Source organism: Diabrotica virgifera, chromosome 5 (assembly GCF_917563875.1).
Source record: "Diabrotica virgifera virgifera chromosome 5, PGI_DIABVI_V3a".
NCBI lineage: Eukaryota > Metazoa > Arthropoda > Insecta > Coleoptera > Chrysomelidae > Diabrotica > Diabrotica virgifera.
Window position 1 is genome coordinate 47855585 of NC_065447.1, and position 18946 is coordinate 47874530.

The 18946-nt window shown below is 32.6% G+C and overlaps 1 protein-coding gene across 2 annotated transcripts in view; it reads right to left on the minus strand.

Moving 5' to 3' along the window:
- Positions 1-18946, minus strand: part of LOC114328719 (uncharacterized) — a 144471-nt gene that overhangs the window by 97151 nt on the left and 28374 nt on the right. Inside the window, exons 2-3 of one of the 2 annotated variants that reach the window (XM_050651437.1) lie at positions 8895-9306; positions 5640-5762 (exon numbers count right to left, since the gene is read on the minus strand). In XM_050651437.1, coding sequence (XP_050507394.1) covers positions 5640-5762; positions 8895-8932 — 161 coding nt within the window. In that variant the 5' untranslated portion in view covers positions 8933-9306. The remainder of the gene's footprint in view (positions 1-5639; positions 5763-8894; positions 9307-18946) is intronic. The other variant, XM_028277662.2, reaches the window with a different exon arrangement.

Genomic DNA, 18946 nt, shown 5'->3' on the forward strand with positions numbered 1-18946 from the left:
CCTGAACCTGTGATAACTAGATGGAGAACATGGTTAAATTTTGTAAATTTCATAACCGATATCTTGAGGCAATTAGAGACGTCATTTGTAGTTTCGATGTAGACGTAACTGAGGTGCTATGAAATATGTGTGGATGTTTTAAAAAAACCGTTATTAAAATGTAATTTGACACATATCGAAACCAATTTTGTAAATATTACTTAGCCAATCACTAAATTAGAAAAGCGAAACATTTCTTTAGACCAAAGTATTGAAATTGTCAATTAATTAAATGAAATAATAAAATACCTTGGTGAAACCAAAAAAGTGTATCAAAAATTTTGCACGGAGTTAAAGAAAATGAGGAATATTACAAAATAATTAAAAAAATATTATTAAGGTGGGGAAATATGAAGATAATTTAATTTTATAGGTAGAACCCTCAATTAAACAATATTTTAAGTTTGCTTCTTTAACTTCATGTGAAGTAGAAAGAAGTTTTTCCGTGCATGCTTAAACATTTACACTCAGATATACCTGCGGCTGTTTTTCTGTAGAAAATTTAGAAAAATGTAGGTTATAGAAATTTCAATAAATATTTTTTATGACTTTAGCATAAAATAAATATTTTTTTTATTTAGCTTAAATGCCTCAACAGTCCATTGGCATCAAATAAATAATTAAATACCTTCAAAACAAGGATTGCCGTGTTGTTTATTTATATGCATTAAATGCATAAAAGCATATTTAAGTGCACATTTCAACTGTTTTTGTGCATATTTTCATGCATATTTTAGGGTTTTTTAAGTGCATATTTCCCGAGCTCTACATATTAGCCTCGAATATCGGCTATCAATGCGGGTCTCGTTTAGTGCTTCTATAACGCTGTCGAGTTCTACTGAGTCGAATGCTTTGTGGAAATCTACGAATGCTAAAACTAAGGGCTTGTTATATTCTATGGATTTTTCGATGAGTTGTTATATTGTTTGGAGGCGATCGTTGGTTCCAAAGTTTGCTCTGAATCCAGCTTGTTCTCTACTTTGATACAGGTCTAATTTCTTGTCTAATCTTGTGGTGATTACTCTCGTGAAAAGTTTATAAAGATGGTTTAACAGACTAATTGGTCGGTAACTTTCCAGATCAGTTTTTTCTCCTTTTTTTGTGCAGAAGAATTGTTTTGGCTCTATTCCATTCAGATGGTATGGATTTCTCTGTCAAACATAGATTAAAGAGATCTTTTATTTTTCTCATTAGAGGTTCACCGCCATTCTTAACAGCCTCGATCACTATTCCATCGTCTCCTGGTGATTTATTGGATTTCATTTTATTCATCGCTTGTCTAATTTCACGGAGAGTTATTTCTGGCATGAGTTCAGAGCCTTGATTTAATATTGTTTTGCTTATTGCATCTTTTAGCTGTGTTTGGTTCATCCGTCTGGTTTTATAAAGTTCTCCATAGAAGTCTTCTACTATTGTTAAAAGCTCCTCTCTATTTGTTGTTATTTCGCCCTTTTTGTTTTTTAATTTAATGATCTGACTTTTTCCATTATTTAGTTTTCTTCGCAGACTTTTTAGGCCTATATTTTTTCTATGGCTTGTTCGATTTTAAGTGTATTATACTTTCTTAAGTCTTTTCTTATTGCTTTCTTGACTTCTCTGTTTATCTCTCTCTTTTGCTCTCCATTTGGATCATTTCTTTCTGTAATAAGATTTCTTTGTTTCATTAAATTCCTGGTGTCAGTACTAAGTTTTTCTTCGGTCTTACTTCTTGGACAGTGTTTTCTCATGATTTCTCCAATGGCTTGCGTAATATGTTGGTTTAGTGCATCTATGTTTTCGTTGAGAGTTATGTCTGTGTTGTTTCTCAGTTTGGTTTCGATGTCGTTTTGATATTCTTTAATGTCTCTAGGTTGGGTCCATATTGGTATTGGTTTCGTATTTACTAATTTGCGTCTCTCTTGTTTTGTGCTTATTTTAACTTCTGCTCTTACCATTCTATGGTCACTACCAGTGTTAAATACATTTAGGACCGTTACGTCTTGGATGACTTCTTTTTTGTTTGTAATTATGAAGTCAATTTCGTTTTTTGTTTTATTATCTGGGCTTGCCCAGGTCTATCTTCTATGTGGTTTCTTATAGAAAAAGCTATTCATTTGGACTAGAGTATTCTGAAGGAGAAAACCAGTTAAGGTTCTCCTCTTTCATTCCTTCCATTTAGTCCAAATTGTTTAAGTGATGTTTCTTCTGGACATGATTTGATTCCTATTTTCGCATTGAAATCACCACATATTATCACGTATTGTGTGGGTACGTCATTTAGGGCTATTGAGATATCGTCGTAGAATTCTTCGACTTCTTCATCTGAATGGGTGGTTGTTGGTGCATAGACTTGAATTATTTTAATACTGTATCTTTTATTGAGTTGTAATGTTAAGTAGGCAACTCTGTTCGATATTCCTTTAATAGGTATAATTTTATCGCTATGATTTCTATGTATAAAAAACCCAATACCTCCCTCTGATGTTTCTTCATTACCCATACCGTAGAAAAGATGCCCTGTACTTCGGGTCTTCAGAATTTCTCCTTTCCTTTTTAAAATGATTGTACTAATATTTCTTCTGGATAATTGGAAAAATTAGAAAGAAGGCACTGACAGGGAGATCAGAAAAAGTGAAATAGAGGTCAACTTAAGGGAAGACGGAGAGGAATGGCAACTGGAAATCAAAAGACATCGGAGTACCTTTTAACCCGATTGCATAAGCATATCCGAATATCTGAAAATCGTGACCGTTCATCTTTCCAGTTAAATTTAATGTAGCCTCATCGGTGAACACCAAATGAGGCTACCCAGGCAAATCTCTCGTTCTCCATCGCTTTCTGCATCCCCGCATAAAAATTACTTCGTTTTACTTGTTTGTAGGCTTTACATCACTATAAAAGCCAGAAAAATTTGTAACCTGTGATACGCAGATGACACACCGAAACTAGCAGCGAATGAAGTCGAAATGATTACCATCATCCAACGACTAAGCCTGATAGGCAAATAATTCGGAATTCAGATTAACACCAGAAAAACAAAAATAGTAATCGTAGACAGGGCAACTAATAATCTACCGCACACACACCAAATGGCGAATATCGAAGTAGCAGACTTTGTATACTTGGGCTTCCTGATAAACAACAATGTCGATTGCTCCTTAGAAATCAGGCGTAGACTAGCAACAGAATAAACTGCAGTAGCTAAATTAATTAAAATATAGAAAGATCAAACAATAACAAGGACTGCTAAGCCCAGGTTGACCAATGCTCTTATTTTTCCTATTACTACATACGCAGAAAAGGAATACCAGGTAATAACTGGAGAAGAACTACTATAACAAGAAATCATCAAATAATCAGTCTGAGACAGAAAGAGATAAAACAGGGAGCGAGAAATAGAGAGGAGTGGAAAATACTTGTAGGGAAAATTTCAAAGGGATAAAGCAGAAGAGAATGAACTAATCCAGCCAATCAACCATCTTTTACTTTTGGCTTTTGGGAGGACTTTTTACATCTGACCCATGCTGACCGCCTTTGTATTGTTTTGTTTTGTTTACTTTCTGTTTTGTCTTGTTTTTTAGTATGTTTTTGTTTTGTCTCAGGTAGTGGGGAGGATCTTTACATCCAACCTCACTGACTGCTTCCTTTTAACTGTAGAATGAATGGGTATGGGTGTGAGTGCGAATTGATGAAAGCACGAATGCTTGGAGTTGCTCGTAACTGTCGACTGGTATCCTTTTGCTAGTTCTTGTTGGATTGGTGCACCTCGGTCTCCGCACACGCACATGGGCTGCACGGGACGGTCGTCTTGACCAACCGGTCTTTGTGCGGGGTGTGTGAGGGGCGGGGCGGCTGGGTGGCCACTTAATCTACGGAATGTACGCCGAGGGTGCCCGGGGGAGTTATGAGTAAGGTCGACGTGTCAGACATGCTCGCCAAGAGGGTTCCAGACCTGTCGGCTGGAGGAAGAGGAGGTGAGTTTAGTCAGTAGGCGGTTCGGCACGGTGAAGCGTGACGGACCGAATCCGACACACCTGAGACACCTTCCCAGACGGTCTTTTGAATATTCTCACCTCCCAAAAAAAGAAGCCAATCAACCATCTTTCACTTTTGGCTAAAATACGTAAGAGCGTCCAATACTTCATAAGGAGGGAAGGCACTAGAGAGAGAGAGAGAGAGGGAAGAAAGAAAAACATAGCTCTAAGCAAACCCTCAAAGCACTTCAGTCTTTTTTATGTCCTTGATTCGTTTATTTAGTTCCATTTTTCCCATTTTATTTCCCGGTTATTCTTGTTAAACGTTACGAAATTGCAGAGATACAGTAAACATATTTTTACTCTAAAAGTTATAAAAAATATCTTGCAAACACTATCATGTTATATTTAAACAATCATAAGCATCTTTCGTGTTTATAAGCGTCATAAATAAATACACCGTAATATATTTCATGAAATCAGTTTTGTTAATAATTGTTGTACATTAGAAATAGTTTAATTAAGAAATTCAGTATCCCATTATACACATTAAATGTACTAATTTTGTTTTATAGATAATAGCAAAGCGTTTGACGGGGTCAAATAGCAACACTTAGATATAGCAGATACTAAAAGAGGTAGACATATCACAACACTGAATTTCGTTTGTAACTTAACAATACGAAGTACATCCAGAACAGGCAATCAGACAAGGATCTAAACTTTTCCCACAATGATTTAACATATACTAAGAGCATTTAAAGGATGGGAAAAGAGCATCTCAGTAAATGGCCGAAAAATAACCAACCTATGTTTTGTAGGTGACACAGTTCTCAGACACTCAAATCTTTTGTTTGCAGTTAAACATATCAAAGACAAATGTCACGATGGTGCATATCTACACATAATGAATAACGACTATTGATTGACCAATTTAAGGTTATACTTATATTTGAGATCGCAAGCACTGGGTAACTACAGGAAGAAATAAAACGTAGATATGATCTTGCAAAAGTCGCTAAAACACGGCTAAACTATGGAAGGACTTTCAAATTTCATGAATTATAAAATGCAGGTTAAGCTACTGCCCAACATTCCCAATATAATATATCTACGGATTAGTGATTTTAAAAAGTAAGTATTCGTTACATAGTACTCGCTACTTACGAATACCGAAAGTAACAATTACTATACAGATAGGCAAATCGTTACTTTGATTACTCTGATTGCTTTGTACCAATCGTATCAGAGCGAGTAACGACTATTGTATCTACTTTGATTACTCTGAGTACTTCGTACCAATCGTATCAGAGCGAGTAACGACTATTATTGTATCTACTTTGATTACTTTGGTTACTCTTATTACTTCGTACTTCGTGAAGGTCGTTATTATATCGGAATACGTATCCAAAATAGGTACCTACTTTTGTTACAAAAGTAACAAAAGTAATCATAGTAATCAAATCATTTTTATCCCTTAAACAGATTGGTGAAGGTCGTTGTTATATCGGAATACCTATGCAAAATGCCTACCTACTGAGAAATACGATTCTAGATATGATTACCGGTACTCAAATACAAAAGTAACAAAAGTAATCAAAGTAACGAATACTGTAAATGAGTACTTTATACAAAATATCTACCTACTGAGAAATACGATTCTCGATATGATTACCGGTACTCAGGGCCGGCGATAACGGGCCTGCAAGGGATGCACTGCACAGGCGGGCGCCAAAATGAGCTTTTTTTCTGTTGGTGTTATGCAAAATACTAAAATAAAAAAATTCATTTTTTAAATGTGGTTTAAATTCGTTATAATACCTTATAATCTGTGTTTGTTAATCTTGCATATCACATGCAGAATATACAAAAATATGCAATGCTGCATAGAATTCTTATACCATGTAGTAATATAATTTATTGGTCAAAGAAAGGTCAACTTTGCTCTTAATGAGAATGCTTTGTTGATTTTCTTCAAATTTCTTGCAAGTTGTTAGTTTTGTATCAGCAGTTACGAGAGGAAATGAATGATTTCTAGTAAAATAAACAAGATTGTGATACTGCTTTCTTATGGATTGTCTAATTTAAGAAGTATGTTAAGTATTATGTACCTATTAATTTAGGTATCATAAGTATTCCATAAAAACATATATTTAAAATAAACATTTTACATAAAATTTAGTTTAGAGCTCTTTAGATTTAGTATTATTTTATATGTGATTATAATGGTAGGGGAGCCCAAGCGGGGATTTTTGCAGTTACTCGAGCGCGTCAGATTATCATATGGAGAGAAACCTGGTACCCTGCAGATGTACCTCTATCATATATTAGCTCTTAACACAGAGGAGTTCGTTAAGGGGGGCCCGAAAAAGAAAATATATCCTTAAAAATACTCGAAATTTTCAAATTAAGATAAGGTAAGTTAAGAACATGCAAAACAGTGTACATTTCAAAAATCTGACATTTTGAGCGGGGCGTAAGGAAATTGGTGAGTTAAAGTTTCACAAAAAAAAAGCGAATAATTCGCGAAATGAATGTTAGATCAAGAAACTAAAAATATGTTTTCAATATTTTTCAAAAATCTATACCAAACATGACCCCCCACGGAGAGGGGTGGGGGGTAAATTTAAAATTTTAAATACAAATCCCGCAATATTTCGCAAAATAAACATTAGATCGAAAAACTGCAAAATACATTTAATCAATATTTTTGAAAAATCTATCGAATGGTACCAAACACGACTTTTCCACGGAGGTGGGGTGGGGAGTTACTTTAAAATCTTAAATAAGAGCCCCAAATTTGTATTCCAGATTTGGATTCTTTACGTAAAAATAAGCAACTTTTATTAGAAATGTTTTTTCAAATTATAGATAGATGGCGCTATAATCGAAAAAAACCATTGTTGGAACTGGAAAATTAAATTAAAAAATGGCAAGCGCCCACTAAAATGGAAAACTTTACTTAACTTTTTTTGCTATTAGGACCTTCTCTTCAAAACCCTATAGGTCCGCAAAGCGCTCGAGTGACTGCACATTTAGCATACTTCGCTCCCCTACTATAATAGAGAATAAGTTTGTCAATTGTATACTCTGCATCTGCAGTTAAAGAACCTAGTGTTGCATTCAATTAATATAAAAGTATTTAAATACTCTTATTAAATAAGTACTCTTATTAATTTAAGTACTCTTATTAATTAAGTACTATTATTAAATTACAGTTTCACATTACTGCAGAAGCATAATCTTGAGGTTTTCAAGTTATTATTTTTATGTAGGTAAATAAAAATGGATTCAAAACAAATTATCTGGGGCACAAATTGAAAAAAAGCCGAAAAAGAAGAAATGACAAAAAAACAATATTAGTAGTTATCTTAGCCAATTTCTTAAAAAAGTGAAAGTGAAGTTGTTTTGTCAGATGATGGGTCCAATAAAACTGTACCGAACTTTATTTATCGGGGACATTTACGGATAGCAGACACACATTTTTAGGAACACACATTTTTAGGACACAAGTCCAAAAGCATGTCATTAATAGGGAGAAAAGCTCTTCTAGCTACCCCTAAAATCAGGTGGTTTAACTATATAAAGTAATACAGAGGATTATCCAGGGCCCATTACACAGGGCATCCAAGGTAACGTTTAGTACAAAGCCTCCTCATTCGTTATGTACTGCGATTGGGAGGGATGGTGGTATAGCTTGTTGGTCAGATAGATATCACTCCAGGTTATGGGCCGGCAGATACAAGAGGCACAACTCCAGGTTACGCAGTGTGACCTGTTTGATACTCGGACATGTGGAGGCTAGGGTTGTACGAGTATATGTGTGTATGTGGGAGGGGGGAGATGTGGCGCCTGTGCTAGTTTTGTAGGCGGGCACCTTATACCCTATCGCTGGCACTGCCGGTACTCAAATACAAAAGTAACCAAAGTAATCGTAGTAATCAAAGTAACGAATACTGTAAATGAGTACTTTATACAAAATACCCACCCACTGAGAAATATGATTCTCGATATGATTACCGGTACTCAAATACAAAAGTAAACAAAGTACAACGAATACTGTAAATGATTACTTTATACAAAAGTAACGATTTGTAACGAATACTTGAAAGTAACTATAATCAACATCACTACTACGGATGTAAATCTTGGACGCTAGGACATTGGACTAAGCGGAAAGAAGATATTATTATATATTATATGCCACTGAAATGTTGTATTGTAGAAGAATATTAATAATTACGTAGACCGGCGACAAGACAATTAATACATAATTCCATATTAAATGAGCTAAAAGACAGCAAAGGGCTCTCAAGCAAAGACCAAATCATAGGAATATGCAAGAGACCTAAGCATGAGTTAAAAGAAATTATCACAGACAAGAGAGAGAGAGAGAGAGAGAGAGAGAGAGAGAGAGAGAGAGAGAGAGAGAGAGAGAGAGAGAGAGAGAGAGCGCTCTTAAAACTGTTTGTGATGATAAAATATATGTTTTAATGACATTGTTTACAAAACAAAGTCCTGCAAGTTCAATACTAGAAGTTTTCTAATGAAAAAGTGCTACATCAACTCTCAAAAACTTCTAAAAGTTGTAAGCACTATGTACACTGTACACTATTCAAGCACTTAAGTCTTCTGTATCTTTAATGGGACTGTTTAAGCTATAATTTATACAATTTTGTTTTTTGGTTATTCTTGTTAAGTATTATGAAATTGCAGATATACAGTAAATATCTAAAAGTTAAAAAAACATCTTTCGCACTTTATCTTATATTTAAACAATCATCAGCGTCTTTCATGTTTATGAGCGTCATAAATAAATCGACTGTAATAAATTTCGTTAAATCAGTTTTTTAATCCTTCTCGTATGTTAGAAATATGTTAATGAAATAAAAAATTTCTTACCTCTGACAACATTTGCACATATTTGGTATGAACACCATTCAATAACTGTCTTTGTGCGCGCTTCTGTGTACTCGTATTTTCCAACCCGTTCAACTATTCACCTCCATTGTGTAGCAGATAAGCCTTGTCACATGTCGATTTTGATAAATCAAGATATAATTACGATATAATTACGAAAATTACGTTTTTAACATTTGTGTAGCACAACAAAACAGTACTCAACCGAAAATTTATATTACGCGGAATTCGAAACGTCGCACTTTTTTCAAATTCGATTTTTTTCTCACGTGCTATTATTATTTGTTGGTATTAATATAATATGTCACACTTACATCACACAACACTATTTAACTGCAGGTGTTCCTTTTCACTGCGGAGTCGATTTTGAAATGATGATGCTGGATAAAATTAGCTGCAACAAATAAAAGTACACTCTTAATAGAATTGTTATCTAATTGGTATATAGGAATGATTTGGTGTGGACAGGTTGGTATGGGTTTGTTGAAAAGTTGGATAGGTACTAGTTACTTTTTTACTAATGAGTTCAAACACCGGGGCTAAAAATAAATGTACGAAATGTGTGAGTTAGTTAATTATTTCATTCAAACTTTCTTATCTTGTACACGTATTAAGAAAGAATAATTAAACGTTGTTAATAATTTATGAATAATATTATTTAGAACTTATTTTTAATAGGGAACATTGCTTATGACTAGAGACTGGAAAATATGCACTAAAAAATGTCTAAAATATGCATGCAATATGCATTTTAAAACAAGCTGAATATGCACAATTAACATGCAAATATGCATTTATATATGCACTTATTTTTATATGAATAATTTTATGGTTTACGTTAAATACATAAATAAATAAAAAATAATAAAAATAAATAAATAGGTTTGAATTTAAACCAAATTGTATTATTATTTCTTAATATATTTTTTTAACTTCAGGTTTTGTGACAAATAAAACGGCAAAATATTTTATTTTGACCACAAGATAAATAAGAGTACAATAAAATAAATGTACATATTTTTATTGTTACAATATTGATTCATATTTTCTAAACTAATATTATAAAAAGAGTACAATAAAACAAATTTACATATTTTTATTGTTACAATAAATAATCATATATTGATTCATATTTTCTAAACTAATATTATGTCTTCTATCTGTTAATATTTGTTTATAGGCAGAAAAAGATCTCTCAACGTCACAAGATGTAATTGGGGCATATTTAAACTTTGCTATTAGAGACGGATCCATATTAATATTTTCATCGAAGTTTCCAAAATTGATTATATTATTTATTGAACGCAATAAAGTGAAACCCTCATTTTTGTTTAAAACGTCATCAAGTTTATCTTTAATTTTTACTCCAATTTCCCCATTCAGATTTGTTATTTTCTGTTTAACCGAATCAACAATAGACATACTATTGTGAAGACATAAATTTTGAGCCTCTAATTTTGTAATTGAACTTTCAATGATATCGAAATTCGATTTTATATACAACAATTGATTTTTAATAGACTTTTCTTTAAAAATATTTTGACAGTTATCAATAGCGGTACAAGTCGGATCAAAACTTGAAATAACGCTTTTGATGTCGTCGTAGTGTTCAGATAAAAATATAGCACTTTTAAGCCAAGTTCCCCATCTGGTTAATACTGGTTCTGGTGGTAAAGGAATATCGGGAAGCATCTCCCTATATACCTGTACACGTAGTGGTGCTTTCAGAAATACTTTTTTTACATTATTTATTAAGGTGTTTACATTGGGAAATTCAATTCTAACTTTCTCTGCAACTCTGTTTAGGCCGTGCGCCAAACATGTACAGTGAATTAAATTAGGGAAAAAGATTTTAAGATTGGATGCAGCTTTCATCATATATGAGGCGGCATCACTAAGCATTAATAATATTTTTTCAAATGGTACTTGATCAGGTAAAAAAAAATTTGTTAGGGATTCGTTAACAAATCTAGCTATTGTAGCATAGTTTGTTTTTTCCAAACATTTTACACTAATTAAGTATGAGTTTTTAAAATCGCCAGAGTCGTTAAGAACTCCAACAATTAGATTCGCAATTTGTCGACCCTTTGTATCCGTTGTTTCGTCGACGGAAATCCAAAGATAATCGGCTTTTAACTGATTTTTAATACTCGTCATCACATCTTTGTAACATGCACTGACATATTTTTTCCGAAGAGTTGAAGAACTTGGTATTTGAGCTGGTTTATCTTTAATCTTGCAATAAGTTTTTAAAAAGTTTTGACACGATTTATGTTCTAACTTGTGCAGAGGGATATTGCAGTTCAAAAAAAAATGGCATAAATCCTTTGCAAAGGTTTCTTGCCCAACTGACGTATTCTGAATCTGCAAACTGTTCTGTAGAATCTGCTGGCGAGGTTTATTATCATTTTTTGATAGCTTAGTTTGGTGAAGTGAAGTTTTTATGTGTTGAACTACTTGGAATTTCTTTTGACATGGAATCTGGAATATAATGATAATGATGTTTTAGATGTTTTCGTAAATAGATACCTACATTAAAATGATCAAACTTTTTAAACCTCCCCCAATTTTTTTTTATTTCTCAAAGTGAAATTGAAATCGTCAAACAATAAAGTACAGTCAGTGTACCGTAGTATACAGGGTGGGCCACTCTCAACACCTCGCTCTGTATAAGCCAAACCGTTGCGAACTTTAAAAAACAGTTTTTGAAGAAATGGGACGGTTTGTCATTTTAGAATAGACAGACACATAGATGTGCAAAGAAGTTTGATAAGTTTAAAAATCTATTGAAGTGGAGAACTTACCTTTTTATCACAAATGGTGCAAAACATACTTTCACTGTCGATAACTTTTAGATGATTGTTACTTCCAATCCAACTTCTGAGAAGACTTGATTTTTCCCTTGCTACTTTAGGCATTTTCACAATAATAATAAAATGATTTTTTTACACAGTATAGTCAATAACTTGCAATCACAAAAGTTGAATAATCGGCGATTGATTTAAGACTAACCATTCATAAAATAAAATAATCTATCCTACCCTTAAAACAGTGTTGCCAACTCGACCAATATAGTATTTGCCAAACCTCACAAGAATGATGGAATGATCAGTTCAACAGTAGGTATTCCATTATCAACTAATAAAAAATCCCTATAGCAAGCATAACCCAGTACAGATAAATTATTTGTTTTAAAAAATGCTGAAACATGATCCTGTAGTTAATAGTAATCTCATGGTCCACAGACATAAGTACTAATATAAACATTATTGAAGGCGAAGGGATTTGCTGATGTAGGTGTGTATGTGTGAATGGTTAAACATTTTTTGTTAGGAATCAGATTTGACTCACTGATATCAGTTTCAAGTTCCTGTGAGAGAGTTCCTAAGTTGTTTTAGTAATTGTAAGGCCAACATAAAAATTTGTTCTGAATTAGAAGATTTTCGATTTTTACTAAATAATTTTTATATTATTTAATATGCTAGAAAATATGCTATATGCTAAACAAGAAATAAATAAGCTAAACAACACAAAAATATGCCAAATCTAGCATAAAATAAGCTAAATTGGCAACGCTGCCTTAAAATTTCGTTTTGGTTGGTTTTCCCAGAATAATTCATAGTTGGCCGACACCAGCAGAAAGTACAGGTAATATTTGTAATGTTATTCAAAATATAATCGGTATTTACTTAGGTAATTTGTAAATTCTGAGAAGTCTATAAATCTTAAATATCCGGATAATGATACCTGCAGCTATAAATAACGCCCATTATGTTTATGGGTACAACAACAAAGGAGCTTAACAGCAAAATATTTACTTTCACATTTTATTTTAATGGATGTTGATGTTACTAATATATACCTTATTTTTAAATGGGGTAGAGTAAATTCCCATCAAAATATGCATTTATATGCTCTTAAATCTCCAAATATGCAAGGCATATGCATTTATGAAAAACATGAGAAATATGCAGCATATATATGCATATGCATTTTGCATATAATCCAGTCTTTACTTATGACAGATGTAGATTGATAAATAGGATTGAATGATTGTACACACGTGTTTTATTGCTCTTGTAACTACTGACCCGATTGAATGCATTTTCAAAATTTATTAAAAAAATAAGTTTAGGTCTTAGCGTAGTAAACAAAAATTAAAAAAAAATACATAAAAACAAACAAAACAAAAAAACTAAAAAGAAAATAATAAAAAAATATCTGTAAAAAATATAATAAAAAATAATAAAAAAAACAGTACAAATTTAGTAGCAGTAATAATTTTAAATGTAGATACTAAGCACAAATTTTGTAAAAGACAGAACTCAAAACACACTGACTGGCCAGTTGGTTGCTAAAACCAGTACCAATAGAACACAAGCACACACACACACACACACATTAACAAAATATACTGTTACCACGGTTCCGTGAGATTTAATAAAGATAAAATTATTGATAAAAATTCCCTTGACGAAAAACTAGAATCGAGATTTCATAGAAAAATACCGAAATGTCTAGAAGGGCCTGGAACGTCAGAAAATGTGAAGAAATACAGGAAGTTAAAGGTAACAGTAGTATTTGAGTTTTTGAAGTTGAAAGAAATGGTTACGTCCGGACCCCGGCATGTTTATTAAAACTTAAAAAAGAAGATGAAGCGAAGCGTAGAAAAGAAGAGGAAGAGAAGCGAAAAAAAAGAGAAAGAGGAGGAGGGGACGCATAGTAAATTAAAGGTAGAAATCATAAATAGTTTATCTCAAATATATGAAAATTATAAAATTATATATCCTTTATCCTGTTAGTGATGAAGAAATAAAAAGTATAATTAATGATATCTCAAAAAAATCCTCAGCTGGACTGGATGAGATCCCATATTCCAGTGCTTCCCACCTTCTAATGTTTTTTCATATTCGTGACCCATCCCCCACCCATGATGATATATATGTACGTTATTCAGTTACTGTAAGAGCCACGCCGCGACTCACCTGCAATCCGTCCGCGACCCACTAGTGGGTCGCGACCCACCGGTTGGGAAACGCTGCCGTATTCTATGTTAACACATGTATCTCATAACATATATAAACAATTAACATTTCTAGTAAACCTTTCATTTCAGGAAGGGATTTTTCCTCAAATTCTAAATACTGTTTTATTTGTGCCTATGCATAAAAAGGTGACAAATCAAATAGTGCAGTCACTAAAGGTTTTCATCTCCGATTTCGTTGAACCTCCATCGATTTTCATGAAAATTGGTGAGCAGTTAGAGGATACCTCAAGGAACAAAGGTGACATGATGCCAACTTGCGCTTTTACCCTGGGGGTGGATGCCACCCCTTTTCTGGGGTGAAAATTATTTTATTAAAAATAATACCATAAATCGATAGAGGGACAAATTCTAAACAAAATTTGTTATATTAAGATATTAACATAAATCAATACTTTTTGAGTTAGTAAAGATGAAAAATTTTATTTTTTCGTAAAAAAATGCAGATTTTACAGCTGTTTTTCACGTTTAACTCAAAAACTATTAGCTTTTACAAAAAAGTTATTCTTACCAACATTGAAGACAATAAACAATTGAATACACTATTTACTCAAAGTACTAAACTAATGTTAATTCAAAATGAGTTATGGGTAATTAAATGTATATTTTTTTCGATGAGTACTCAAATCTAAGTATTCAAGCTTAAATAACGGGAAAACGATGCATTTTATAAAATATATCTGCTTAAGACTTATCGAAGTCCTTCAAAACATCTAACAAATGAGCTCCAGAAGAAGTTAATAGCATCAAAATTAAGCAAGTTATGATGAAACTAAGAGAAACCTTTCGATTTTTTTAGGAAAAAGTGAAAAATAAAACATACGCCATTTCCACAAAAATTAAAATTTATAGTAATCCTTACAGAAATTTCTTTGTAAGTAATGATAATACGTAATGATTTTAACAATTTTCACCGGTTTAGAATGCATATTTTTGAAAAAAAGATGTAGTTTAAAAAAATCAGAATTTTTTAAATTATCGTCATGTTCATTTTCATTTGATAATAACTATGAAAATACTCAATATACGTAATAAATGGTAAATAACCAAATTTTAGTTTTTTCTATACCAAATATTATACTTCTTTTACCATTTCTGTAGGGTGAAAAATAACCGAGATAGAAAAGTTTAAAGCTTAAATTTTGCTGCGAGAACCATGTAACCGTGGCCATTTAAACTTTGATTTTTAAAAAGTAAGGGATTTAAAAGACTAAAAACGAGTTTTAATAGCCTTTTAAATTAACTTTCAAACCGTTTTTAGGCGAACCTGATATCTTAAAAATTGACGGAGTTAATAAAAAAAAGCCATAACATTTTTTGGAAAAATTTTTAAAAGATAACGTTTAAAAAATTTTTGGAGCATAAATTTTAATGCTATTAACTTGTTCGGTATCTCATTTGATAGATATTTCTAAGTACTTTCACAAATGTTTAATAAGTTTATGTTATAAAATGCATCATTTTCCAGTAATTTAAGATGGAAAACTTATATTTGGGTACTCGCCGAAAAAAATATGCATTCAATTACCTATAACTCACTTTTAGTTAATACTAAAAGGTTTTTTTAGTGAGAAGTTTATTTAATTTTTTATTAGCTTCAATTTTGGTAATAATAACTTTTTTGTAAAATCTTATAGTTTTTGAGTTATCTATGAAAAATTGGGTAAAAACATGCATTTCTCTTATGAAAAATTAAAATTTCTGATCTTTAATAACTAAAAAAGTTTTGATGTATTTTAATAACTTTATATAACAAATTTTGCTTAGAATTTGTCTCTCTATCGAATTATGGGGTTATTTTTAATAAAATAATTTTCACCCTTGAGAAGGGGTAGCATCCAACCCCAGGGTAGAAGCGCAAGTTGGCACCCTGTCACCTTTGTTCCTTGAGATATCCTCTAACCACTCACCAATTTTCATGCAAATCGATGCAGGTTCAACGAAATCGGAGGTTATAGCTCATATCAAACTTCAGTGACTCCACTAAAAATTTGATAACTATCGAGGCCTAGCACTTTTATCTGTGTTTTCAAAAATATATGAGAAGGCATTTCATACACGTATATCAACAATCCGTATATCCTCTCGTATATTAACAAGCACAACATTATATAAAAGTCTCAATTTGGTTTCCGTGAAGGTATAAGTGTGCAAGATGCACTACTAGCGCTGCGCAATCATATTTTATCGAACTTTGATAAGGGTATTAAAGTTATCTATTTATTTTTTGACTTAGCACGTGCTTTTGAAACTGTAAATCATTCAATACTGCTGGAAAAACTTTATAGTAGTGTTAAAGGAACTGCGTTTAGTGGATCCACACCTTTTTATCGAAAAGGTTTCAAAAAATTAAGGTCAATGTGAATAGGAATATAATATTTTCTTCAGAAGAAAGTGTCCTCTCCGGAGTTCCACATGGAAGTATCATTGGCCCTCTTTTATTTTTGATTTTCGTCAATGATTTAAATCAACTGATAAACGATAGCTCAACATGTTTGGTTCGGAATCCTTTAGATAATTTTTCTGATGCAATAAGCGTTCGAGTAGAAAACGTGGAACAGCAATCAGGCTGTTATGTCACTCAATTTGTTGACGATACCACAGTTGCACTAAATTCCAATAATTTTTTTCATGTAGTACAAAAAGCAAACTGTCTTGTAAAAATTATGACTCATTACTGTTTAAATAATTCCCTAATCTTAAATGGATCAAAGACCAATATGGTAACCTTTTCACCTTCTACTATGCAGATGAGTCCATTAGTAAAACTTGAAAATGGGTCAGTGGTAAATAGCCACTCCACTAAGTTGTTAGGTGTTTACCTGGATTCTAATTTGTCTTGGAGCTCTCACGTTGATTATGTAGTGGGAAGATTGTCTGTGTACTGTTAAGCGTCGTTTAAACACAACGATAAGTCACAGCAACTAGTTGTGATGACAAGTTGAAACTCTGTTTAGACGCTGCGATTTAATGCGATACCACCTTCAACCCAACTCCAACTTTGATAAGTTGTGCGATGCACCGTTTACACACAATGATAAGTTGCAACAACTCGATTGACCTTGATAAGTTGTTTGATTTATCGCTGTGTTTAAACGACCCTTTAAGCGTCGTTTAAACACAACGATAAGTCACAGCAACTAGTTGTGATGACAAGTTGAAACGCTGTTTAGACGCTGCGATTCAATGCGATACCACCTTCAACCCAACTCCAACTTTGATAAGTTGTGCGATGCACCGTTTACACACAATGATAAGTTGCAACAACTCGATTGACCTTGATAAGTTGTTTGATTTATCGCTGTGTTTAAACGACCCTTTATGTTTTATGGCAACTTAGGAATTTTGTCTCCCTAGATATCTTAAAACTTCACTATTTTGCTCATGTACAGTCAATTTTTCAATATTGCTTAGTTTGTTGGGGAAATTGCTCCCGAATTAATGAGGTGCTAGTTCTTAGAAAAAAATTATTCGTACCATGACGTTTGGAAGGCGCTTGGATTCCTGTAGACCAGTTTTTAAAAAATTAAATATTTTTACTGTAATTACGCTGTATATTTTCAGTTGTGTTGTTTATCTAAAGTCACATAGATGCAATTTTATTTGCAGAAATGATGTTTCCTTAATGCGTGGCTACAATTTTCGTTACAGAAACGATTTGGTGACAGCTGTTCGCCACTTGACCGTTGTGGGCAAGGGTCCTTACCCAACATGCGTTCGTTTGTATAATAAATTACTTAATTATGTTAAAGAGTCAAATATTTATGTATTTAAAAGAACAGTTAAGGATTTACTTCTGGTAAACACTTTCTATTCGTTAGAGGAATACTTGCAGACATCTTTTTAAGAGAAAACAGTAGCGATCAACAGGTAGCGAAAACGCGTTCCAAGATTGCGGTTGTAATTTTGAATATTTTTTCGAGATATTTGGCACGCGTATTCGTAATATAATAAAGAATGGCGGTACAGAGCCCAATTTGAAAAATATATTAATATGTGGAAATTATTCTGTAATTAAATACAATATTAAAAAAAGAGCCTGTACCGCCATTAAGAAGAACAAAAAAATACACTTCCTTCAAATAAACTTTTTTATCCGATGCTTTGGAATCTACTTTAATTTTGGAACTACTAATGAAATAAAAAATTTTAGTAGTTCCAAAATGACACAAAATCTAGGCATCAGATAAAAAAGTTTATTTGAAGAAAGCGTATTTCTTTTTCTTAATGGCGGTACAGGCTCGTTTTTTTAATATTGTATTTAATTACAGAGTAAATTCCACATTTAAGATATTTTTCAAATTGGGCTCTGTACCGCCATTCTTTATTATATTACGAATACGCGTGCTCTAAAAAATATTCAAAATTACAGCCGCAATCTTGGAACGCGTTTTTGCTACCTGTTGATCGCTACTGTTTCCTCTTAACAACTTGTATCTTTTTGTGTATATTTTATATGTTTTTATGTTAACTGTTTTTATGTATTTATAGATTTTTACTGATCATAGATTATATTTGACCCATTTCAATACTTGTAAAAGTCACTTGAAATAAAGAATATTGATTAATTGATTGATTGATTGATTGATTGATTGATTGATAAGTTAGAGGTCTAAATGAACCTGGAAAAACCAGTTAGAATGGACATAATATGGTTGCACAATTCGCAGCCGCAAATAATTATGTAGTTATTGGTACCAACTTCCAAAAAAAAAATATATAAAGGAACATGGAATATATCAGGAACCAATGAAGCCAATTACATTGACCACATTCTCATCTCAAAAAGGTGGGCAATAGACAGAAGTATTTTCTGAAGTTATCATATGGCGAACTCTGATTCAGATTACTATCAGGGAGGAAACATTGAGCCAAAAAATCGTGACAGTGGGGAAAGGAACAAATAGTCGAATTAAAAACTGAAATTTTAAAGAAGATAAAAACTCAACACAGAAACAAAAATACCAAAATGCTCTCCAAAGAAAACTAA